The 26,619-nt window shown below is 42.8% G+C and overlaps 1 protein-coding gene across 22 annotated transcripts in view; it reads right to left on the reverse strand.

The window, feature by feature from the left end:
* KIF21A (kinesin family member 21A) overlaps window positions 1-26,619 on the reverse strand; it is a 177,748-nt gene that overhangs the window by 24,335 nt on the left and 126,794 nt on the right. For 7 of the 22 annotated variants that reach the window (XM_070049648.2, XM_070049647.2, XM_070049644.2 and 4 more), the window contains exons 12-26: window positions 25,016-25,054; window positions 21,140-21,230; window positions 20,585-20,702; window positions 19,628-19,816; window positions 17,925-18,124; window positions 16,758-16,865; window positions 11,770-11,838; window positions 11,461-11,675; window positions 11,159-11,312; window positions 10,777-10,971; window positions 9,872-9,973; window positions 8,267-8,432; window positions 7,756-7,776; window positions 2,840-2,900; window positions 1,771-1,825 (exon numbers count right to left, since the gene is read on the reverse strand). In XM_070049648.2, the coding sequence (XP_069905749.2) occupies window positions 1,771-1,825; window positions 2,840-2,900; window positions 7,756-7,776; window positions 8,267-8,432; window positions 9,872-9,973; window positions 10,777-10,971; window positions 11,159-11,312; window positions 11,461-11,675; window positions 11,770-11,838; window positions 16,758-16,865; window positions 17,925-18,124; window positions 19,628-19,816; window positions 20,585-20,702; window positions 21,140-21,230; window positions 25,016-25,054 (1,783 nt within the window). The remainder of the gene's footprint in view (window positions 1-1,770; window positions 1,826-2,839; window positions 2,901-7,755; window positions 7,777-8,266; window positions 8,433-9,871; window positions 9,974-10,776; window positions 10,972-11,158; window positions 11,313-11,460; window positions 11,676-11,769; window positions 11,839-16,757; window positions 16,866-17,924; window positions 18,125-19,627; window positions 19,817-20,584; window positions 20,703-21,139; window positions 21,231-25,015; window positions 25,055-26,619) is intronic. The other 15 variants (XM_089304003.1, XM_070049646.2, XM_070049643.2 and 12 more) reach the window with 3 other exon arrangements.

The following is a 26,619-nucleotide window of genomic DNA, read 5'->3' on the forward strand; positions in this document are numbered from 1 at the left end:
TGCACACATTTACCATATACAAGTAAAACCGACTTTGTATCTTCACTGAGTGAAAAGAAACAACAGGAGACCCTTCCAGGCCTCTCTGCAGGTCCACAGAAGGAGCAGCAGGCACTTGAAGGAAGCTCTGGCAAGAGAAAGCCCTGCAACCACTTCTGACGGTCACCTTCCCCACTGCCCATGTTCTGGGGCAGCAGGGAACCATTTCCCAGGAATTCCTACCCACAGTGGTTCTTCCAGGGCATGGCCTGTAGGCCCCCACGTCACACCACCCTATGGCATCCCACAAGGGCAGGACCTGGGAGGGGAGGGTTGCCTGAGACTAGATCCAGACCACAGCAGGATGTTTTCTCGCTAACTTCTGCTTGCTCACTCAGGATCATAAAACACAAACTGCGTGTTGCCAAAGCAGCAACTCGAGGGTCACACGTGACCTGCTAGAGGTGGGCTGATGTTTAGCCTAGCATCAAACTCCAGTTAAGACACCTGTGTCCCATAACTGGCGAGCTTGGGTGTGATTCCTGGCTTCACTCCTGACTCCAGCTTTCCACTAACATAGACCCTGGGAGGCCACAGCGACGGCTCAGTGATTAGGTTCCTGCCCTCAGCGTGAAGCCGGGGACTTGGACAGCACTCAGGGCTTCCTGCTTCAATCCCAGCTGCAGGCCATTGCAGGCATTTGGGAAGGGAACAAGCGAATAGGAGCTCGAGATGTCTCTGTCTCTGTGTCTCTCTGCTTCTTAAATAAGTTAACAAAATTTAATTTAAGCAGCATTAAAAAATGTCTGGAGATGACTATCTTAGATAAGGAAATTCTACATGGAGATCCATTTTTTTTTTTTTGAAGTTTATGTATAATTGTTTTATTTTTTTTTTTTGTTTTCGTATCTATCCTTTTTTTTTTTTTTTTTATCTTTTATTTAATGAATATAAATTTCCAAAGTACGACTCATGGGTTACAATGGCTTCCCCCCCCCCCATACCGTCCCTCCCACCCACAACCCTCCCCTTTCCCACTCCCTGGAGATCCATATTTAAGATTCTCCTGAAAAACAGAGGATCTGGTAGCCCTTAGCCCATATTCCTAGACGGCAAAAATGACCAAGACATGATGGTGGCGATTTGCTTTAGACAGAGCACATGTCTCCAGGAGCCCACAGCAACCTCCCCACACACAGGCATCATCACACATCCCACTAAATCCCCCTGGCTAACCACAGTGGCCTTAAATCTGTCCTGACCACTGAAGGTACTATTCATCCAGGTCCGGATTCTAACTATTCACAAAACAAAGATTTGCAAAGCACCAGAAACGTTGCTGATGTTCATGCATTTTAAGGTCTGGTATCACAGACAACCAAGTCCCATCTGAAACGTATCATGTGCTTCTCAGACACTGAACACACCCCGCATTTATGCACGATGATTAAGGATCAGCTTATTATTCAAATCATCTCAGGATACTAGAGAAAGAAAATAAACGCTAAGAGTTCAAAGACATCCTGCCAATCTAAGATTTAGACTGTGCGACTCAGCCCCCACAATCACACTGGATCCAGCGTGAGAAGTCCAAATTCTAACACAGAGGAACTTTCAATGTATCTTTTTTGTTGTTACTTAAGGGGAATGTGATTTCAAAAACTAAACTTCTTACTTATGGGCGAATTTTGGTGCACACAAGCCTCCTGGCTCATCTATTAAGAGCCACGCGTCTGACAGGAAACAAAGCAAGGCTGAGGAATGCTTCCCGGTCTCTCCTGTTCTGCTTACCTTGCTCTTGGGCTTGACTTCACCACAAAGCTTCATGAGGTCGGAGGACAGTGTGCTAGACACAAAGACAGAATTAACCACAGATTAAATGAGGATTATGACTGGCCGTCCTAAGTTTGCAATTATGAAACAAATATTATATTTCTATGGAAAACACAGAAAGACGATATTCACAAGTATTCCTTTTTCTTCCTTAAATACTCTAGTATTTTTATTTTAAATCTTTGAGATCTAAGCATGACTGAGTTTGGTTTCTATATTACTGTTCTCAGTGCTCTTCACTTAGCACTTAGTGCTGCTTTGTGGCAGCCGTTGGACCTGACAATATGAAAGTATAGGAGAGGCCAGTGCTGTGATGCAGTGGGTAAAGCTGCTGCCTGCAGTGCCAGCATCCCACATGGGCGCCAGTTCACTTCCCGGTTGCTCCATTTCTGATCCAGCTCTCTGCTATGGCCTGGGAAAGCAGCAGAGGATGGCCCAAGTCCTTGGGCCCCTGCACGCTTGTGGGAGACCTGGAGAAAGCTCTTGGCTCCTGGCTTTGGATCAGCCCAGCTCCGGCCATTGCAGCCATTTGAGAAAACCTCTCTCTCTGTATAACTCTGACTTTCAAATACCTAAATGAATCTTTTTTTTTTCTTTTCTTTTTTCTTTTTTTTCTTACAGGCAGAGTGGACAGTGAAAGAGAGACACAGAGAGAAAGGTCTTCCTTTGCCGTTGGTTCACCCTCCAATGGCCGCCACGGCCGGTGCGCTTCGGCCGGCGTACTGCGCTGATCCGATGGCAGGAGCCTGGTGCTTCTCCTGGTCTCCCATGGGGTGCAGGGCCCAAGCACTTGGGCCATCCTCCACTGCACTTCCTAGCCACAGCAGAGAGCTGGCCTGGAAGAGGGGCAACCGGGACAGAATCCGGCGCCCCGACCCGGACTAGAACCCGGTGTGCTGGCGCCGCAAGGCGGAGGATTAGCCTAGTGAGCCGCGGCGCCGCCCTATAAATGAATCTTTAAAAAGAGGAAGTATTAGACACACTATAAAAACAAGTCAAATCCAGCCATTTTCTAAGGTCTGCTTACCTTCCTTCTGATCCTGGGCTGTTTAAAGGTGCATCTTCATCAGTACTATCCTCTACATTTTCTAAAAAAAAAAAAAAATCCAAAATACAGGTGTTAGCCACACGGCACAGTGACCCAATCCCTGTGCTACAATAACTGTCAGCTCCCTGTCTCAATAGGGGCATTTTGGTGCTAGTGGCTGGACCAAAACAGAACTGCAGAAAAATACTTCTAGTGAACTCCTGAGATTATTTGTCCTGGGCTGAAGAAAACTATGTTCGAGATAGGCAACTCGTCAGTTTGAATGGTGACACGCAGAAAAACACATTCACGGCATGGAATGAGGCTATGCATTTACTGGAGTACATAGAATTATATATGCGTATCTTCTCAGGGTCTCGTATTTGTCCTGCACCAGCTCACCATCTAAACCCACAAAATCCCTTGGTTAAAAACACGAGGTTAAGGTAAGTGCTACATGAACTCCATTAATGGAGTGAATCAATCATACCAGCTATGCCAACTTCCTTAAATATTTTTGCTTGTTTAATTTTTTATGTTTGGCTTCAAGTAGAAAGAGAGAGTGCGTGTGAAGGTACTCAAAAGTCACATATCAGCATGCAGCTCATTCACGTGTACACAGAAGACAAGAACAGAAGATGTGCATGCAACGGTTCTGGAAACCAACACGGATAAACCACACTATTCCAAACAACTGCAGCAAGGGAGTACAAGGTGGTAGGGGAGATCAACACATAAACTAGTAATAAATCAGTTTAAAAAAAAAACAGCCAGGGAAAGTAAATTATTCAAAATGTCAGCAAGCCCCTGCCAGGTGCTTTTAAAACACACACATTTTATTAAAAAAAAAATCATTCCAGAAAACTAAAAACAATGCCATGTTAATCTAAAATATATAGGATTCACCCCTTGTAAGTTTTATTTTGATACTATACCAGTGGGACACATACATGAGACAACAAATTTCTGTCTGCCCACCGCCACACCCTTCCCCCCTCACAATCAGCAGACATCATGGCAGGAGCCCGGTGATCCGTAACAGAATGTGGGAAATGGACCACACTAGGACCCCCACAAGGGGTGGGGTGGGGGTCACTCTCATTGAAGGCAGCGTGGATTTCCAAACCTATTGCCTATGGGAGGCTCAGGGCCTGTTTCACAGACAGGGTAAGTCAGTGCTAGGGCGACTCAGTCAGTAGTAACGAAAACTGGGTTCCAAGGAGATAAGTTCAGCTTCTGTCTTCCCTGGTAGAGGAGCAGGCTACGACTTGCTATCACTTTTCTTGCAGCAAGTGATAAGACCAAACAGTGTGGAGCACCATGTGACAGCTCAGTAAAATCCCCTTCACCCCTGCGTGTGCAGTGTGCCTGATTGAGAGATAATTATTTCCTGACATAACCGTCCGGGCCAGAGCACACAGCCCACACCCAGGCCCACATGGCCACGGCCGGCCGAGACCACCCTCGGGTCTGGGATGGGCGTGAGGCAGGGCCCATCATCGCCTCACTGCTGCGCTCTCAACCCTGCCAACAGAACTCAGTGCAGGGCCAGCTCCCTCCCTCGTCACAGCAGCCTTAGCAGGAAGGCAGACACAAGGCTCTCACAGCTCCTAACCCTCAACCACCTCCGTGCAAAGTTTCACAGTGTAACTTTACTGGAAACTAACTAAATGGCTAGTTTTATGGTCTTTTTAGAAGTCTTTTTTTTTCTCAAAAAAAAATAAAAAATAAAGGGTATAGAAGAGACCTCACACAGCAGCCCTGTGAGTCTGACCCCAAGGAATGCCTGCTTGCACAACCGCACTCTGGCTGACTTCTGCAAACCTGGCTCCCAGAGGGTCCCCAGGCTGCTCCCTTTACACAGGCTGTGCAAACACGATGCTGATGCAGAACACCCAGCTTCCTTCTGGAAGTCTGGAGCAGGTGACAGAATAGGGGTAACAGTGCTAGACAGAGGGTACCTCTGTGACCACCCCCAGAGCAGACCGCGGGCACTGAGGATCGAGGAGACCTGCCTGGCAGAGCCACGGTGCGCACACTGCTGCACTTCTGCTTCGGGGGAAGCCCGTAGCCCAGGTGAGCTCTCGGGGCTGGAGTGGAGAATGAGGAAGCCTGTGTGTGGATCACTGCAGACTCCAGCTGTGTCTTTCCCCCTTGTGAGCCAGCTGTGTCCTTACCACCTTGCTAGCCATGAAAACAACTACACACTGAGCCCAGTGGGTCTTCTAGCAAGTCCGCAAAGACAGGGGTGACCTTTGGGACCCCCAATATGGGAAGGGACAAAGAAGGAGAAAATAGAGATGTCTTCAAAAATTGCAAAAGCCCAAACCAGCGGTGTGAGGGGTCGGCCCTGGCTGTGCCTCCGCCTGGAGTTCCGCCCTTCTCTATCACGAACTTGTAGCTCCTCAGCTCCAGCTCGTTGGTCAGCTTTGTGCACACAACCCTGTGGCCACATGGCCACACAGCTCATGACACCCTCTGCCTGGAGACGCTGGCCTCTCGCCTCCTGCTACACCGTCTCCTGCCTAGCTGACTTCCTCTTCCTTCGTATTTCAACTCAAGGGCCACCTCCTCCAGAGAGCCTTCATCAGCTCCTCGTGCCCAGGTCCTCTCTGCGCCCCCACAACTCCTTGCTGGCATCTTGGTCTCTGGCCTCACTGCTCATGGTCTGTGACCCTCAGCAGGGCACCAAGTCCAGGAGGGCAAGATTAGCTTCTTACTCATCTCTGAACCCAGCACCCAGCCCAATGCTTGGGATAAATAAGCAGTGTGCTGGTGACTGGACTGCCTTCGTGGGTTTAATCTCTATCTTCTCCAGCCCTCTGGTCTGGATTACAGCCCCAATCCCCAGGGAACCTCTCTGCCATGAGTCACAGGTTACATCAGCTGCACGGGTTCCCACTCTGCTTCTGACCCTTCTTCAAACTATCATTTGCAAATTGTGAAAAAGGAGCACTGTTTACCAAATTAGCAGCTTGATATTTTTCTTCCCTAAGGATGTCAAAGAATTTTTCTTCTGAGCTAAAAGAGATCACCTATTATTGTCAACTGGACCACTAAGAAGAAGAACAAAAAAAAAAAGAGGAAGACAAAGAGAAAAGGGAAGAGGAGGAGGAAAAGGAAGAAAGGGAGAAGAGGGGGAGAGGGAGATGAGGTGGAGAGGGAGAGGAGGGGGAGATGCAGAGGAGGGGGAGATGCAGAGGAGGGGGAGAGGCAGAGGAGGGGGAGAGGGAGAGGAGGTGGAGAGGGAGAGAAGGGGGAGAGGGAGAGGAGGTGGAGAGGGAGAGGAGGGGGAGATGCAGAGGAGGAGGAGAGGCAGAGGAGGGGGAGAGGGAGAGGAGGGGGAGAGGGAGAGGGACAGGAGCGGGAGAAGGAGAGGAGGCGGTGATAGAAGAGGGGGCAACAGGAGAGGGAGGAGGAAGGGTGGAGATTATCTTGATAGCACATGGACTGGAAAATATGCTGGCTATGATGCCAGGTACAAGCAGCCCAACATGCTTCCTTTAAACAACTCTATTTGCTCCTAATTGGTTTTCTACCTGTTCTTGGCTGGCTTGAGCACCTGAAATAACAGCCTTTCCGTATCTACACCACGTAGATGATCTCAAGGAAATTCTGTTCTGATATTCAGATGTAGTGCAGACACCAAAAAAAAATCAAATAGATCATTTATTTTATTTGTGTAACATCTTAGCATTTGAAATAAATGCAGAGATGTGCATTTGGCACAGCAGTTACCAGCTGCTGGGGATACCTGCACCCCATGTGAGAGTGCCTCTGCTTGAATCCCATCTCCACTGCCTGGCAGTGCACACTCTGGGAGGCAGCAGGTGGTGACCTGAGCACCCGGTTCCCTGCCACCCGTGTGGGAGACCTGGATTGAGTTCTGTGCCCCTGAGCTCAGCCTGGCCCAGCACTGGCTAAGGTGGGCACTGGATAGTGAAGATCTCTGTTTCTCTCTCCTCTCCCTTTCAAAAATAAATAAATAATAGTTAAAACAGTAACACAGATGCAAAGTCATAGGCTAGTTTAATGACAAAAAGGTAATTACTCTTAATCTTTTAATTACTTTCATTTATAAGCACGTAGAAAACTTGTGACTTTTTGTGTGATTGGGGGAAAAATGATCACATTTGGAAACAATTTTAGTGAAATGAAAACTGCTCCAAAATAATCACTTGGACTGAGTCATTTACAAGAGGTCCCTGCTACTCCTGGTTCTCCGAGTGCAGGCACTCGCTAAGAGCAGGCAGTGGGTGGAGTCGCTGTGAGGGCTGTAGAGGTGGGTGGAAAAGGCTGAGAATGTAGACACTCAATGATCTCTAAAGCCCTTCCTCACTAGAAAATAGTATGACCAGCAACACGATCTCACACTTCAAACAAATTCCTATGAATAGGTTAATTCAATTTACAATATCGAAAAGCATGTGCCTAATCTTACAAAAACTAAGGAATAGGTGAGAATCCAGCAAATATTTACCAAAGACAAATATACACCAGAGGAAGACATATACAAAAGAAAGTTACTCGTGAGGTTAAAACAATAGATGCACGTTAATAGAAAGGTTGAAGAATTAAAAAGGAGCACATAATTCACTTTGTTCCTATAAGAAAGAGAAAGAGGGTGGAGGGTTTATAAAACTGGAGCCACAGTTGGAACTCAAATTATAAAGGAGGCAATTAACTAAAGCATACTTCTTTAAATATCTAAGAATTTTTAAACCGGGAATGTTTAATAAAGACAAAAGACTTAGTGTGTTTGTGGCCATGGATACATTTCAAAAAAGATCATGCAAAAACCAGTTGGCTGCCAATTAAAAAAAAAATCTTGAAAATAAGATGTACCACAATTAGTGTACATGAACAATTAGTAATTCATGCAGCTGTACGATACACAGAAAGCTAATCATACTTACCTGATGGTACGCTATCTAGATCTGTGTAAATACAGCAAAAAGGAAACAAAAAGCAATACTCTAATCAAAACAGATCCAATGTTAAAAACTTCCACATAAACAAGATTATGTACCATTTACAAGATACGTAGAATAGATGCCATAGCAAACACTTAGAAATTTCTTTTTTAAGGTAGTTAGATATGCAGAGTACAGTAATGAAACTTGGTTAATAAGTAAATTTAAATAACCAACTAATAAAATTGGTTAATCTTATTTATCCACAAAAATTTATTGCCTAATAAAGTTAGGAAACACTTTTTAGTTGGTCATGATTTCTTGGGACAACAATAATGACTTCCCCCAAAATTTACAAACACATGCACATTAAAGAAAGAAAGCATCCTTATTAAAAGCGTAAGTAAGTACAGCATCTATTCAGTCAAGCCATAAAGGACAGAGGTAAACTAGAGCATATTCAAAAACCACAGCAACCATGCAACTCATTGAACGAAGACTGATTCCAAGTTACCTTGTAAAGCATGGCCCAGCAAAGCATCCAGCTCGGGATTTAACTCTGCTTTCTCTTTCAACATGTGGAATAAGAGCTGGTTTTGGGTAGCACTGGTTATTTCCGTTTGCTTAAGTCGACCTTCAAGTACTTTAATTTGAGCTTCTTTCTGGGCAGCCTGAAGACCCTGGAACACACACAAACTTTCTTAGTTCACATAAAACAGAACCTACCACACCAAACCTGTATCTAGTAGCCAAGGCATGTGATCTATGGACTCTTGACATCAGATACACCTTCATTGGTCACACCTCCACCATTCACTAGATTGGTGATCTTGACAAGTTCTCCTGTCCAAGATGTTATCCTCCTGATTTCCAGTTTCCTCACTTGCAGAATTATATGTGTACATAATGATGATTCAGTGACAGAACATAATATAACAGGTCTCACACAGTCCCAACAAGCAAACGGAGTGAGTTAGAAGACATTACCGGGGCCGGCACTGTGGCATAGTAGGTTAAGCCTCTGCCCACAGTACCGGCATCCTATACGGGGGCCAGTTTGAGCCCCAGCTGCTCCTCTTCTGATCTAGCTCCCTGCTAATGGCGGGGAAAAGCAATATATAGGATGGCCCAAGTGCGTGGGCCCCTGTATCCAGGTCTGAGAGACCCAGAGAAAGCTCCTGGCTCCTGGCTTCAGATCAACCCAGCTCTGGCCATTGCAGCCATTTGGGGAGTGAACCAACGAATGGAAGACCTTTTTCTCAGTCTCCTTCTCTCTAGCTGTAACTCTGCCTCTTTAATAAATAAATCTTTAAAAACAAAAAAAGAAATCATGATTACCAATAGCATTTGGGCATAGATGCTTAGTGGTGACAAATCAGAACATTTATGTTCCAAAGAGGAGACTGGTACAACAGGACTTTTTTCCTTTCTGATTTTCTTTTGAGATATAAAAAAACAATATTATGCCAATTATAATACCAAATTTGTTTGCATCCTGAGAATTTTAAAAAAATGTTCCATTGTTACAGAAAAAGGGAAATTATTTCTTCCTTAAGTTGTGCATTTATTCTAATGTCAAGTGTAGTAAATGACAGGCTAATAAGATTAATTAAATTTTGCTAGCTTTTCTAAATTCTTAAGAAAGGTAACAGGGTTGGTGCCACAGCTCAATAGGCTAATCCTCAGCCTACAGCACCGGCACACCGGGTTCTAGTCCTGGTTGGGGCGCCGGATTCTGTCCCAGTTGCTCCTCTTCCAGTCCAGCTCTCTGCTGTGGCCCGGGAGTGCAGTGGAGGATGGCCCAAGTGCTTGGGCCCTGCACCCACATGGGAGACCAGGAGAAGCACCTGGCTCCTAGCTTCAGATCAGCACGGTGTGCCAGCCACAGCGGCCATTGGAGGGTGAACCAACGGAAAAAGGAAGACCTTTCTCTCTGTCTCTCTCTCTCTCACTGTCCACTCTGCCTGTCCAAAAAAAAAAAAAAAGTAACAGGGATACTTTGCAATTGAGAAGAATCTTCCTTCTTATTACACAGAGAAGGGCTACAGGGTAAAAATAAACAGAATTACAATAAACAGGCAAAACCTGGGTTTTCAGCCACAGGACAGTCAGCACTTACCTTATTGATGCCCATTGACAGGAAGTGATCCAGCAGGTACCGGGCTTCGGTAAGTGTGCAGGCGTTAATGACTGCAGTGACATCCAGTGTCTCACCTTCTTCCTGCCTCAAGCCAGAATGATCATTATCAATACTTTGAACTGGATGCATCTGAGCAGAAGGGAAAAGCCTGCTTGATGTAGTTATTTAATAGTATTGAGTTAGCTAATGAGACTGCACAGAAAAGTGGAAAACATAGTCTCCACCCTAACAAACATATGGTCTTGCAGAAAACACACCTGAGCAGTAAGGAACTCAAGGAAAGATGTAATCAACAATGCACCTCACGCACACACACACAAAATAATACCACAATGTCAGCAGAAAAATCCAGAGATCACGCAAGGATCTCCACATAAAGCCTAAGAATCAGATAATCTGATGATCCAATATTGATAATCCATTAATAGAAAATTCCTCCATAAAATACTCAAAATGCTTTTAATGACAAACAATACAAAAATACTTCTCAATAAGCCTTTAGGCCTTTTTAAAAATGACAACTTTTGGGGCCTTCGCTGTGGCACAGCAGGCTAAAGCCCTGGACTAAAGTACCAGCATCCCATATGGGCGCCGGTTCAAGTCCCAGCTGCTCCTCTTCCTATCCAGCTCTCCGCTATGGCCTGGGAAAGCACTAGGAAGATGGCTCAAGTCCTTGGGCCCTTGCACCTGTGTGGGAGACCCAGAAGAAGCTCCTGGCTCCTGCCTTCGGATTGGCCCAGCTCCGGCCTTTGCGGCCATCTGGGGAGTGAACCAGTGGATGAAAGATCTCTCTCTCTCTGCCTTTTCCTCTCTCTATAACTCTTTCAAAAAAATAAAATAAATCTTTAAAAATAAAACAAAACAAAACAAAACAAAACGACAACCTTTGCCTCTTCCATCTGCATGATGTTGGCTTGACAATCAGAAATACTGTCGTTGATGTAATCTATATTTGCTGTCAGGGACTCGATCTCCTCGTTGATGTTAGCCACGTTTTTATCTCCCTCTCCATTCTCCCTGACCATCTTCTCCCTTCTTTTTGAAAGCTTCTCTCGTCTTCTTGTGAGTTCTTCTCGTTGCTATGGAAAAAACACACTGAATTTTAAGAAATGGTGTTCATCTACTCACACGGGGTATAATCAAAACCAAAAAAAAAAAAAAATTAAGAAATAAATAACTGGGTAAATATTACATATATCCAGGGGACAAATTTGGAACAATAACCATCGGCCAAGGGGGAACCCGTCTCCTTCCTGCTGGCCCTACCGTGAGCAGCCGGTTCATGTCGGCCTCCATGTTCGAGATGGTCATCTTCTGCATGATGATGTCAGTGACTCTACGCTCCAGCAGCTGCCACTTCATGCGGGCCGTCTTGGAAGTGAATACCCGGCCCGGCAATCCTTTCCTCTGGTATTTTTTCCTAGAGTCGGAGAAAGACAGACAAACATAATTACCCCTGCACTCCTCTTGCGGCACACTGCCCAACACGCCAGTCCTGCACCGAGGTACAGCCGTCGTTATCAATGCCCACAAAAACCATGCCCCCAGGAGCAGAGGGTCATGTGGACCTGGCTCCATTGCTTGTGGGCGTTGGTAAGGCCTGGACTCTCGCCACAGGAATCCTCAGCTTCTGCTGGGCCCCTGCCCGAGATGCGTCTGCTTCCCCTGCGGAGGCACTGGGGCCAGTGTCCTGAACAGGAGTCTCCGACGAGCTCAGCTTGCGAGTGACCTTCCCAGCCACTCTGTCTGACATGGGCCTGACTTGCCGGCGAAGAGCTGTGACCTGAAACACCAACAGAGACCACCCATGTCTTCCAGCAACTCATCTCTCATCTTCAACTGAGAACACCCCCAAACAGTCAACTTGCTTACTGTACCTCTTCAGTTTTGCGACGAAGAACCACTTCTTGGTTTCTTTTTTGGGCCTCCAGAAGTCTAAGTTGATGCTATAAGACAAAATCAAACAAGCTGAAAGATACAATTCTACCCCTACAGTATTTCTCCTTCTCCCAGGAACTAGGAGGTCTTAACAAGATCTGAGTTCAAAACCCTGTAGCCCACAGATATAGGGATTTTAGTCTTACAAACACAAGTACGTATTGAAATGGCCATCCTTACCTGAAAAATTAAAAGTTATCTGTGTGCCATCCCTTATTGAACACAGTGCTCACTATAGGCAAGTACTTTTCTACATGTTTTACAAATACTATCTCATTTAACTCGTTAGATGTTTTAATTGCTAAAACAGAAACAGAAGGAAACACAGCTAACAAAAATTTTAATGGTGTTACCTTACAATATATGCCACAGGTAGAAACTTTAAAGTACAGGAATTATGCATATTAACTATGCTGCACTTTATAGCAAATTTAGAAACATCATGATGGATAAAGCAAATGGACAATAAAACATGTCCATATCGTCTACCAGGTTCTCTAGAAGATAAAGATAACCAATAGTGTACAAATTTCAGCCATTGTATATGTTTATAATTCAGCAAAGAATTTTGTGCTAATAAGAATATAGCTCTTTAAAATAAATAAATAAATATTTTTAAAAAAATTTTTTAAAAGAACATAGATACTATTCAGCTCTGTGACCTTTGCTAATATTGGAATCAGACTTCATTATAAACATCCCTACCACTAAATTCTGTCATATAACAAGTAATCCCCAATATTTACATGCCATATTCAACCAGATAATTCATTTCATACTGATGTATATTCCTCATCATAGGAGAATTCTTCGAGAAAAAAATTTTACCTTATCACTGCCACATTATTTTCTACCACAATGATTGACATACAAGCAAAGTTAATAAATGGTTGTTAAATGACTGAACTACCAAAAACTAAAATGAACATATATTTTGAAACTTTTTTTCCCTTTAACTTCTTCCTATTAAAAACCATTCCTCAAGTTTACTCATATTTTCCATATAGTACACAGACATCACACTTGGTTTTCTAAGCGTTCGAAGATAAATGCGACAAGGAATGCTTTCTAAGGAGAGCAATATGCACACAAAGAAACGAAAAAAGGGAGAGTTCGTCTGAACGTTAGCTTTGTGGGTGGTTACCTGGCCTTCCACCTTTGTGGTAGAATATAGGCATCATATTTATAGATAAGATTTTTTTTTTGATAGGCAGAGTTAGACAGTGAGAGAGAAAGGTCTTCCCTCCAATGGTTCACCCCCAAAATGGCTGCGACAGCTGGCGCCCTGCACCGATCTGAAGCCAGGAGCCGGATGCTTCCTCCTGGTCTCCCATGGGGTGCAGGGCCCAAGCACTTGGGCCATCTTCCACTGCACTCCCGAGCTACAGCAGAGAGCTGGACTGGAAGAGGAGCAACTGGGATAGAATCCGGCGCCCCGACCGGGACTAGAACCTGGGGTGCCGGTGCCGCAGGCGGAGGATTAGCCTAGTGAGCTGCGGCGCTGGCCTATAGATAAGATTTAAAAGTCCAAATACCAGGAACTAATTACTAAATTTTTATTATCTCTTTGTATCTTAAATGGGTTGGTAATAAAGTAATAGGTAGCATGAATTATAAAGAAATTAGCCGTCTTTCAAAAGTTTTCATGAAAATAAATTCCAAGAACCCAGATACAACACAAACGTCCATGAATGGATGAATGAGTAAACAAAATGCGCTCCGTCTACCCAGTCCTAGAAAGGAAGGAAGCAGTGATACATGCTACAACATGGGCAAACCTTGCAACGTCATGCTACGTGAAAGAAGCCAGATACGAAAGATAAAATAAGGGATGATTGCACTTCTATTCAGTGTCCAGAGAAGGCAAATCTACAAGTACAAAAAAGTAGATTAGTAGCTGTCTCAGGCCAAGCAGCAACAGAGAACGAATGCTAATGAGTGTGGGGTTTCCAGTTAATTGAAAATAGATCTTTGTGAAAAATAACAATGGGAATTAGAGAGGGAGTAGGCCAAGGGTGGGCGTGCAGGCACAAGGGAGGATAGGATGGGGAAAATCACTATGTTCCTAAATTTTTATATATGAAATGTATGAAGTTTGTATACCTTAAATAAAAGGTTTCTAGGTTAAAAAATTTATTATAATTTCAACTTCAAAAAGAAAAATGTGCTGGAATTAGATAATGGTGACCACTGGAAAACCCTATGAATATATTAAAAACTTGAACTGTATAATTTAAAGTTGTGAACTTCATGGTATATGAATCATATCTGATTTTTTTAAATCAGTAATTTTAGAAAGTGTTTCATAGGCCAGCACTGTGGCAAAGCAGGTAAAACTGACTGCAGTGCTGGCATCCCATATGGGTGCAGGTTCAAGTCCCAGCTGCTCCACTTCCCATCCAGCTCCCCGTTGATGTGCCTGGGAAAGCAGAAGTTGGCCCAAGTCCTTGGGTGCCTGCACCCACCTGGGAGACCTGGATGAAGCTCCTGGCTCCTGGCTTCGGCCTGGTCCAGCCCTGACCATTGCGCCCATTTGGGGAGTGAACCAGCAGATGGAAGACCTCTCTTTGTCTCCCTCCCTCCCTCCCTCCCTCTCTCTCTCTCTCTCTCTCTCTCTGCCTCTCCTTCTCCGTAACTCTGACTTTCAAATAAAATAAATAAATATTAAAGAAAGAAAAGAAAGTATTTCTTGATTTCAGTAGGAATATAATGCATAGATAGAATCTACAATGCTCAGGAACTGAATGGGACAAATACATTGATTACCACAATACATCAGCACACATGGAAAAAATATGGGGTTATTGGACCACAATATCTACTTTTCTACCTTTTTACTCTCTCCTATCTCCTTTCATTTTCGGTGTCGATTTCCCTTTTCTAAAATACACAATATGCCCATAATTTTCAAGGGAAGATCTATAAAAAGTTGACCAAGACTGAAACCCAGTCAATAAAAGAGCATAAAAAGATGACACCTTCTTCTTTTAAGAAAATAAACTCAGGGGGCTGGTGCTGTGACATGATGGGCTAAAGCCTCTGCCTGCAGCACTGGCATCCCATGTGAGCACCGGTTCTAGTCCTGGCTGCTCCTCTCGCAGTCCAGCTCTCTGCTGCAGCCTGGGAAAGCTGTAGAAGATGGCCCAAGTGCTTGGGACCCTGCACCAGTGTGGGGGACCCAGAAGAAACTCCTGGCTTTGGATCAGCCCAGCTCTGGCTGTTGTAGCTGTTTGGGGAGTGAACCAGTAGATGGAAGACCTTTCTCTCTGTCTCTCCCTCTCACTGTTTGTAACCCTACCTCTCCAATAAATAAATGAAAAAAGAAAATAAACTCAGAAATATAATTTCTTCATTTTAAAGAAATAATCGTATTACAAGAAATTGTACAGAATAAGAAGGAAAAAAATCAATTGTGGCCCAAAACCCAAGCATAACTATAGTTAGCATACTGGTATGAACCCCTCAATTACAATCAAGATGTAGGTATTAAATACTACTTTACAATTAATGTGAGATCAGTTGTTCTTCATGTGACTACAGCTCACAAAGTGAAATGGATCATTATTGACTTAACCATTTCTCATATGTGAAGCAACTTGGTTGCCCTTACTTTTTTCACAACTACAAACAAATCAAAGGTGAAGGTTTTAACAAACAGCAGTTACTCTTACTTCAGATTATGTTCTTAGTCTGAGTTCACAGACGTAAACTTCTTGAAACAAAGGAGATGAGAACATTCACAGCTCTTAGACAAGCCTCCTCCAGAGAGGACTGGTTATGGTTCCAAGAACATATGCAAGAACCTCTAGTCCAGGAAGCATCCTGAAATTGCTATTTCTTTTTTTTTTCTTTTTTTTTTTTTTTTTTGACAGGCAGAGTGGACAGTGAGAGAGAGAGACAGAGAGAAAGGTCTTCCTTTGCTGTTGGTTCACCCTCCAATGGCTGCTGCGGCCAGCACACCGTGCTGATCTGAAGGCAGGAGCCAGGTGCTTCTCCTGGTCTCCCATGGGGTGCAGGGCCCAAGCACTTGGGCCATCCTCCACTGCACTCCCTGGCCACAGCAGAGAGCTGGCCTGGAAGAGGGGCAACCGGGACAGAATCCGGCACCCCAACTGGGACTAGAACCCGGTGTGCCAGCGCCGCTAGGCGGAGGATTAGCCTGTTGAGCTGCGGCGCCGGCCAACTGAAATTGCTATTTCCTTTAACACTGCAATTAGCCCCTCAGTCTCGCCTGAGATAAGCAGCCACCAAGAAATACACCTCAAACAAAACTTATAATATTAGTGTTTTTCATAAATTTCTATGTTGAATTACTGTAATCTACACACCATCATAAATGGTATTTTATAAAGTCAATGTTTATTTATTCTCCTTTTTTTTCCTTCTTTTTTTGCCCCCAGAAGCCCTTTATTTCAGAAATAAAAACCTCATGCTTTTCATAAATACAACTCTAGGAATACAGTGATTCTTCCCTCCCACCCACACTCCCACCCCTCTTCCTCCTCAACCTGCATGTAACAGGTGTAGTGTGAGGGGCATTTGGCCTGGGCGTTCAGGTGCTCATACAGATGCTGGGGCCCCCATCTGAGTGCCTGGGTTAGGTTTCCGGCTATAGACCCCAATTCTGTCTTCTTGCTTGGGGTCCCTGAGAGGCAGCAGTGAATATTCAAGCAGTAGCTGCCTGCCACCAACATGGAAGGCTGGGATTGAGTTCCTGGCTCCTGGCTTCAGCCCAGCCCTGCCCTGACATTCCGCAGGAAGAGGGAGTGAATCGGTGGATACAAGCTCTTTCTCTCTCTGTTTCTCTCTGCCTCTCAAATAAGTTAATTTTTTTGAGTTGCTCTATAAGAAATGTATCCACTGTTTATTAGACAACCTTGTTCAATATACAACGCTCGTAAATACATAAGAGCTAAAGTTCACTCACGTCTCTTTTACGCTGATCCTTTTTCAACTGTGCGATCTCTCTGTTTCTTCTAGACTCCGTCAATCTGGCTTTCTCTTGCTCTTCTTTCATTTGCTTCATTAGACGAACCTAAAATCAGGCATACACAGCTACTGCGATTGCTCCTGACAACGTTCAGCACACAAACCGCACACACAAAAGGAAACACTTAGAAATCTGAGCACTTAAGAAGAAAACATGTAGAGTTTTGCTGCCCATTTTAAAAAACCAAGTCTCATTTTTGCAGGATTAAAACATTATTTCAAATACATTTCCACTGAACTGCTTAGTGGTCTATGCTTCTAATATTCAGTGTTCAATTGTTTGATAACTTGAATGAGATTTTTACTACCAACAAGGCTGTCTGACAGTGAACCAGTTACTTCAATTCTCCAGGCTTTGATTTTCTCATCTATGAAATGGAAATTATTAAATTACGAGAATTCAATGAGTTAATACCTGTCCAATACTTATAACCATGCCTGGCATATAGAAACAGCCTAACAAATTTTACCTATTGTTATTTTTGTCATCAGCAACTACAGAACAATCTAACTACTTCCTAAAGCATTCCTAAGCCAGCTATCTTATGTAAATTACACAGATTTTCATGCCTAAGAGTAATCATCCTTAAAAACAGGTAACAGATCAGGACCCACATATTCTTTGCTCAGAGGAAGAAAACTTGTATTTTTCTATGCTCATGAAAGATAAACACCAAATTCAAGTCAGTTTTTACCTCCTGGGGAATGGGTATAGGAGCAGGAAGAGGTACACAGAAATCTTAGTGTCTACTTACAACATCTTAAACTAGACAGCTGGTACAGTATGCATTGTGTTGTCACCCTTCCCCCACAATGTGAAATATTTTACACTTTTGTTAACGATGTGTAAAGGTTTTCAGAGGAGAAATATCTATCAAGGTCTAAGACATCTGCCGACTACATGATTGTCAGCTACACTAGAGAGAGGGGGTGCGACCCTCAACTGAGTGTTGGCCTTGGAAACAACTTCTAATGTCAAAGCAAGTACATCACTTGCAGAACTGGGTTACTTTTCACTGAGTATGGAAGGAACCACAATCATATTTGTGTCCCAAATGACACCAGCGTCTCCAACATGCAGCTCTACTGGGCCACGGGACCATACCTTGGTCTTCTTCATCTCCATCACATCCTGCTGCAGCTTCTTCAGCTGCTTCTCATACTGGGACTGGTTTTTCAGCAGCCTGGCATGCTCCTTCTGAGCCGCCTGAAGCCTCTGCAACTCCTTGTTCATGGCTTGGAGCTTCTTCTCATATTCGGACTTCACTTTTTTTGCCTTCTCTTCTGAGTAAGATTCTACTGAACCTAAGTGAGCAAAGGATATTTGTACTGACTTGTTCTTGTGAGACGCAGATTATCACTTCACAGATTCACAGCCTATGGCCTTGGAGAAAAGCTGCCTCATACACACACCCCGGAGGCCAGGGATTATTCCACCATCCTGTTTGTTTGTTTGTTTGTTTGTTTGTTTTTGACAGGCAGAGTGGACAGTGAGAGAGAGAGAGACAGAGAGAAAGGTCTTTCTTTGCCGTTGGGTTACCCTCCAATGGCCGCCGCGGCTGGTGAGCTGTGGCCGGCACACCACGCTGATCCGATGGCAGGAGCCAGGTGCTTCTCCTGGTCTCCTACCACCACCCTTTTCTTATCCTTTTTTTTTTTTTAAAGATCTATTTATTTACTTGAAAGTCAAAGTTTTAGAGAGAGAGAGAGAAAGAGATCTTCCAATGGTTGGCTCTCGTCCCAAATGGCTGCAATGGCCATGCCTGGACCAAGCCACAGTGAGGATCCAGGAATTTCTTCCAAATCTCCCACATGGGTGCAGGGGACCAAGAATTTGGGCCATCTTCTGCTGCTTTTCCCAGACCATTACAATGGAGCTGGATCAGAAGTGGGGCAGCCAATACACAAACTAGTACCCATGTTGCAGGTGGCAGTTTAACCCGCTATGCCACACCATTAGCCCCTCTCTTCTTTTCTTAACTTGTTTCATGATTATTAGAATTTGTTTTTCTTATTTATATGTCCCTCATGGATTGAATTTCTGGCTTTGGCCTGGCACAGGTCGGGCTATGTGGGCATTTAGGGAGCAAACCAGTAGATCAGAGTGAGTTTTCTCTTTCTCTGCCTCTGCCTCTCAAATAAATACAAATAACACTAAAGTTAACTCTATACTGATAATAAATAAATAAATATGTACCCATTATAAAACAGAAAAACACACAGATGAAAATACTTAAATACCTATATAGCACTAAAAAAGAACAATAATATTTAACATAATGAGACAAATCAATAATACCTAAATATTTATTTATTTATTTATTTTTATTTGACAGGTAGAGTTATAGACAGTGAGAGAGAGAGACAGAGAGAAAGGTCTTCCTTCCATTGGTTCACCCCCCAAATGGCCACTACGGCCAGAGATGGGCCAGGCCAAAGCCAGGAGTCAGGAATTCAAGCCAGGCCTCCCACATAAGTGGCAGAGAAGACACCTCCTTCATCCTCCCGACAAGAGTATGTATAACAGAAAGCCGGAACTGAGAAAGAAGCCATGACTGGAATCCAACATGGGACGCAAGCGTCCTAAGCAGAGACTTAACCAGTGCATCACACGGCCACTTGCACACTAACATTTAATACAGCTAGAGAACCATGATGGGACATACATAATTTTTCAAAAAAAATCTCATACTTTGCTTTGCAAAGAATAATCATAATGTGACTCTAACTTTTTTCTTCTACAGGAAAAGAAGGCAAAGCCCACTTGCTTCCACTTGACCCTTCAGGTGAACCCCAGGGAAGTCTCACCCAGGTTCTGAAGCACCTGGTCCCTCTCCAGCTGAGTGTCCCGGATCTTATGCTGCAGCACCATCAGCTTCTCTTCATATTGCTTTTTCAGCGTCTGCAGCCTCTTCTGGCTGTTTTCTAGCTCATCAATCAGCTTTTGCTTAATGGCAATTTCACAAGTAATGTTCGCTAAGTCTGCTTGGTAGTTGGCTGTTTATAAAGGAAGAAAATAAAAATACTAGGAATATGCCGAAGTATCATAATTCCAGCTTTCAAACCACAACATAAAGAGTCGTCATCAACATCCAGATATTTACTTGGTAGCTATTAGGGAGATTTTCTGGGAGAATGAAAAACTAAAAGGTGAACAGAAAGTGCTCCCATTAGGGACAACAGATGCTATCTGTACCAAACAAACGTGCAAACGACACAACGCCTGACCCAAGCAGATGAAGCTTAGGTGCCTTGGAGGGCGCAAGTGGGTCAGGACGAATAAAAGCTGCATTCATCACAGGTGAAATGGATGCTTTCTTTGTGGCAACTAATAGATAAAGTGTAAGAAAAAGGTAACGTAGAAGAGTGCAATCAGCATCTCGAGATTCGATTATCGTTTACGGACCTTGTCTATGCTGCTGAGGACCAGTGGTCTTTCTGGTTGAATTATTGTTGACTTCTTTATTTAGTGGAGGGTTAAGCTTGTGATTAGAAAGTAAACTGAAATTATACCATCACAAAAATTAAGAGAAAAATAAAAAATGAAGAAAGAGGGGTAGCAACAGTGAGGCAGGAAGGATGAGAAGCATCACTATGCTTTTTAAAGCTTTATATGTGAATGAAATCTGTCCTTTTATATAAATAAATAACTTTTTTTTATAAAAGAGATCATTCTTCAAACTGTAAGCAAATAAAAAAAGCTTTCTGTGAAAGCCAAAACAACTCCACCAACTGAAGTCTGGCCCTGCGTGAGAGTGCAAGTACCTTTTTCGTCTGATTCGGAATCTGAATCATCAGAGCTTTCTCCCCCTTCCATGTCCTCTTCCTCCTCCTCCTCCTCTTCTTCTTCATCCTCATGATCACTCACTTCTTGGCACTCTTCCTAAAAGGTGATTTGCAATCATTAAAAGCACAACACTGGCAAAGAAACCAGTGACCTCATTAAGTAAGAGAATGCAGACTACAAAGTACAGAAACATAGAACTTCTACTTTTCATCAGTTCAAACATTATGCCAAGAATTTCACCTTATTACTAATAATTTTATCTTACAACTAAGAGCATTTCATCCATCATGGCATTCTTTCTCATAAACACACACACACACACACACACACACACACGGCCTTCCTAATACACCAGGCAGAACTGCCAGTATTTTACAGCTCACATTCTAAAGAAAGAAGTCCTCAAGGAAGTGGTGCAACCTAGATGCATGAAGACCATTTCCTTCCCTACATGCAACACCGTACAGTCATCAGCAACCAGGAGCAACCTGACCCAGTGACCAAAACACACACATTCACTCTTTCCCACTTACCACTTCCAGCTCATTACTCTCTCTCTCTGAAACCCCTTTGTCTTCCTTCTTCTCCTGGTCAGTATCTGTATTATCCTCCTTATTAGCCACACTAAAATAAAATAAAAAAAAGGAATGGAAAGGTATAGTGTTAAAGTGGAGAGGAAAATTATTTTTTCTATCAAATTTTTAAAAACTATTAACTACATGTGAAAAAAAATTAAAGTTGGTCAGTTGACTGCACAAAGCTATCCCATCTATTGCTTCTAATGCTTCAGAGAAAAATAGAAAACTTGCTCAACCAATGGTACACTGATTCATATCACTGGGAAAGGCTAAATGTCTAGAAACACTGAGGAATGGATTACATCCTGAAGCATGAGATCTGATAAGACAGCTAAGAAATAGTCACAGCAACAACCAACTAACCACAATGCAAAGCAATCGAATTGCAAAACAAATCAAACAAACATTTTTGTTTTCTCATCTGAATACCTTAAACTTTTCCTATATTAATACAAAGGTCTAACAACTGATGCCCTAATAATACTAAGGGTAAATCTAAAGCCCCCAAATCCTCCTGCTCTCAGTAAGTTTGTCGACACTGGCTGGACCCCATCAGAGTGCCCCCTTTCCAGTATCAGCATAAACACTTTATTCTTATGTCATTCCCAACAGCAGAGAGAGGGGCTGCTTCTCACTATGTTCTCCGGAATGGGTCTTTGAGGGCTAGCAATGTGGCGTAGCAGGGTAAGCTGCCACTTGCGATGCCAGCATCCCATATGGGCACCAATTTGCATGCCGGCTGCTCCATGTCCGATCCAGCTCTCTGCTTACATGCCTGGGAAGGCAGCGGAAGTGGAGCAGACTCGCACTAGACTCCCACATTTAATCAAGCTAAATAACACCAAGAAAGTGAACTTCGAGTGAATCTATCTGAGGAAGATTTGTTTTTGTGCTAGATTTTCAAATCACTAAGAATCAAAAGAATACTCTAATAAGGCAATAATTCTCCAAATAAAATTCCTCTAGAAAGAAATTCAAACCCCTATCAGAATAGATTCATAGCAGCCATCATTTCTTTCTGTTATATTAAATAATACTATGGATTTATTTTTAGCTTCAAAGCAAAAAAAATTAATCTCATTAATACCCTGTTATTATTCCTTAACTCTAAAGTTTAATTCTAGCCTTCTATTCTAAGATATTTTTGTACTCAGAGCAACATGAGGTTCAATATTTTTCCCTGTAAGCATTCTTTGGAGTTTGTTGTATTTACTCTCTGTCTTTTCCACTAGACTGTAAGCCTCACTGGGGCAGGGATATTTATGTTTGGCTCAGCACTACATCCCTGAGAGGGCCTGGCATTCTCTCTGTTCCTGTTAATTAAACCAATCCCTGTAAACTATGCACAAACATCTCAGTTTGTGTCATGTACTAGCTGATACTGGAGCACAGCAGTGCAGCCCAAAGGTGCATAAAGACGCAAGGAAGACAGCACCTCTCGACTGAAGGGGAAACACCAGCAGGAATGCGAAAAAACAGACTCAGCTGGAGCAGTCAGGTAAATTGTAACAGGGCTCCATGACTACCCTTAACTCATGGTGCTACAGAGAAACACACTTGCAAACCAAGACCCAGGTAGGAAAAGCCTTCAAGACAGACAGGAAACAATGTTATGTGATACACAGAATGTCACTAGGGTTGCTTATGATATGTCAGGACTGCAGATTCTAGCATGCATTTCAGGCTGAGAATCTATAGCAAAAGGTCCCTTCCTCCAGTCACCAAATTAGAAGGCCAACAACACATACCCCAGCAGCGCTGCACACTAAGGGTTAAGGTCTGAGGCTGAGGGCTAGGGAAGGGACTGTGTCAGGTAGACATGCCCCTGGGCTTGCTACCTGCTCCCCTGTGCAGTGCCCTATCCCACCTGCGACTGCTGCAGCACTCAGCTTCTATTCTTGTCAGTTCCTTCATTATGTCCATGCCAAATTCCCTTCCGCTGGGGTTACAACCACACGGCCCCCTCATTCTGAATACATGACAGTATTTTCACTTACATGTAAATTTAACTCATATATGCTGTTCACACCACTCTGATGCAGAAGAATCAGCAGTCATAACTTTACACGTTTAATTTATCTTAACAAATCACTTAAAGTGTAAACTCTTAAAATACACATTATAATCATTGTATAATCATTGTTAACTCAAATATTCAAGTTTTCCTTGATAAACTGAGGCAAATTGATACCTAAGTTAACTAAGTGGCAAAGGAAGATATTGAAATCTGCACTTTATATAAAATCAGAATCTTGGGAGCTGGAAGGAACATTGGTGATTAACCCTTTCATTTAGCAAACAAAAAAGAAACTGTGGCCTGAGGGAGCTGATTCACGGGAGGGGACGCACTAGGAGTCCTGGCTCCCAGGTCCATATTCCAGAATCTTGCGCTCAAAGTTCAGTTCACAGGCGAAAAGCACCTGCAACACCCAGGAGCTGCTGGAGCTGCAGAACCCCGGCTCCAGCGCGGTCCTCCTGAGCCAGACTCTTCAGAGGATCAAACGCCCAGGAGAAGGGCTGCCCTGGAACACCAACTGCCCTCTCTCTCCTCCAGGGCTCACGTAGAGCCGCACGTGAGCTCTGCTCGCTCAGCACACTGAAGACTGAGCCTTGCAGGGAATAAAACGCGTCCACACACAGCTCTGACAGGACACCTCATTTTGACTTTTCATTAAGAAGAAATTCCATAACTGTAATGCTTAATTTAATTCCAGTAGAAAATGTGTATTCCTAGGGGTATACTGGTTAGGTGAATTCTAGTATTACTGATAGTTACAAAGTTGCAGAATACTTTTAAAAAGTTATAGACTTAAGGAATATTAGTATGTACATGAGAAAAATTATGAAATATGAAATTGTACTATGGAATGTATATTATAAAGTAATTTTCAGAAAATAAAAACATTAAGTATCAAAATATTTAAAGATATTCACTTAACCAAATAGCAAAAGTTCTCAAATTCTTATTTAAATAGATGAAATTTCTAACATATTTCTTCTAAAATACTTAAGTATTCTTTTGAGATTTTATTTTCTTAATCATTTTGATGATTTAATCTAGAAAAATTAAGTTGAGAAAAATCTATGAGGACAAGTTCTGCTAAGAAATAAAACACTACTTGCCACTTGCTTTAACAATCACAATACCAAAAAAAAGCAAAATGCGAAATAGTATCATATAGAGAAATTTGGCTTCTGAATTTGCCCACGTTGCAAACATAAAAAAAAAAGTGACACTCCTGATTTTGATACCCACTTCAAATACATTTTAAATGCAGAAATTGCTTTTAAATTTTAACCTCAGGGATACCTTGCAATTTTAACTGTAGTAAGGCCACAGTTTCCTTTTGATTTGTTGCCATTTTAATGTTGTTTTCTGACAAGATTACATCAAGTAAAGGAGAGAGGAGGGAGGGGTACACCCATGACCGCACACACAGAAGCAAAATGTCAATTCCTACCCCAGTTATAACTTCCACCCTGCTCACAAGTTTCTGAATAATAAATAATTACTGATTTTTTATTAATCATATTGTATTTTCTTGGTCATTTTTAGAGTAGAAAAGGTAATTTATTATCATAATTATGATATCTGGAAATCACATGAAATTGCCTGAATTTAGATTCAAATAACTGGTGAAGGTTTTGTTCCTTAAAAGTACATTGTTAAAATTTGCTTTGACATGTCATTTTTATAAAGTCATCATTTCTTTTAGGAGCACCCAGTTTATCTAGTCTGAAACAATCTATAATTCTATAATACATCTTCTTGTGAATGGCAACTAAGTATGCAAATGACATTTTAATGAAAAACCTGGGAAATATTCCAACCTTCTTTCTTCTCGACTGCTTTCCTCAAGTTTCTGTAGCCTTCAAAATCACGGGGCACAGTATTGGAAGGCCAAGCCAATGAAGGACAAACCCGACAGTAAAAGGCGAGAGTGGTGAGGAGGTAAAAATGATACATGAGCTTGAAGACTTCAAAATGAATTTTAAAAGATATCATCAAAGGACAATACACAGTAAAAAGGCAATACATTTTGAATGAATAAAAAGTAAGTAGGAAATCATGCAGCATTGAGTTTAAGAAGAGTATACAGCCTCTCAGTTGACCAGTTCAACATTACAATGCAGTCTCATGGTCACTGATCATGGGATGCCATTGAACTTATCATTGTATAACGAACTTTTTTGTCAGCTTCTCAAAAAGCCTGCTTTCAATAAGATCCTCCTCTGTTTATACCTTTACAGAAGATCTTTTCACAGCATCATTAAAACAATTTCACAAAGTAATGCCTTTATACCATAACATGAAAATATCACTAACACTACATACTAGGATTCTACTCTTGAAAATGCATTTTCAATTTTAATATTTACATGTGAACATTAAATCTAAAAAATAAATTCTATTTCAAAATTATACATGAAATGGTATGACAGGCAAATGAGTATGGTTGTTATGAAGTCAACGAAAAACTGTGATTTATTAATTAGAAATAAAATCTCATAATATTAAGGTTAAAGATTTTATTATATTGTCATAAATCACCTACCAAAAGGAAGTATCTAAGGCAAAGTTTTAAAAAACGGGGAATACAGTACTTTCCACTAATAAGGGATTTTTGCATCAGAAAAGTCTGACTTTAGATTCAGTTCATTTGCAGTATAATTTAATCAATATCCAGCACACAAGCATGGGGGATCGTCACTCAGTGAAACGTACTGTATACCAGGATTTGTTGCATAGACAAAAGGATAGATGTGCTAGGCTCCGATGATCATGTATCAATACGGATACAGCATCCTTCCGCTCCAATTCCAAAACTATCGTTGGAATCACCAGTATTTATGACATGAAGTGACTGAGCCAAGAAGGCATTATTTCATCAAGACTATTTTTCTCATATTGACTTCATAAGTGTGCTCATGGCCGGCACCGCGGCTCACTAGGCTAATCCTCCACCTTGCGGCGCCGGCACACTGGGTTCTAGTCCCGGTCGGATTCTGTCCAGGCTGCCCCCCTTCCAGGCCAGCTCTCTGCTGTGGCCCGGGAGGGCAGTGGAGGATGGCCCAAGTGCTTGGGCCCTGCACCCCATGGGAGACCAGGAGAAGCACCTGGCTCCTGCCTTCGGATCGGCCGCGGTGGCCATTGGAGGGTAAACCAACAACAAAAGGAAGACCTTTCTCTCTGTCTCCCTCTCTCTCACTGTCCACTCTGCCTGTAAAAAAAAAAAAAAAAAAAAGTGTGCTCACACAGGATTTTTATTCACGGGTCTGTGGCCATTTCTCACAGTCACACTCTACAGAGCGATGAAAATACGAGGCTAGCCATCTTTCTGAGAAGTAAGTATGCAGACCAACATCTACCCAGGATCATGGTCTAGTCCTAAAACTAGAAAAGGAGAGAAATCTGTGTGTTTCTACAGTTTCAA

This window comes from Oryctolagus cuniculus, chromosome 9 (assembly GCF_051225735.1).
Source record: "Oryctolagus cuniculus isolate XC-2025 breed Fujian yellow rabbit chromosome 9, ASM5122573v1, whole genome shotgun sequence".
Classification (NCBI taxonomy): Eukaryota; Metazoa; Chordata; class Mammalia; order Lagomorpha; family Leporidae; genus Oryctolagus; species Oryctolagus cuniculus.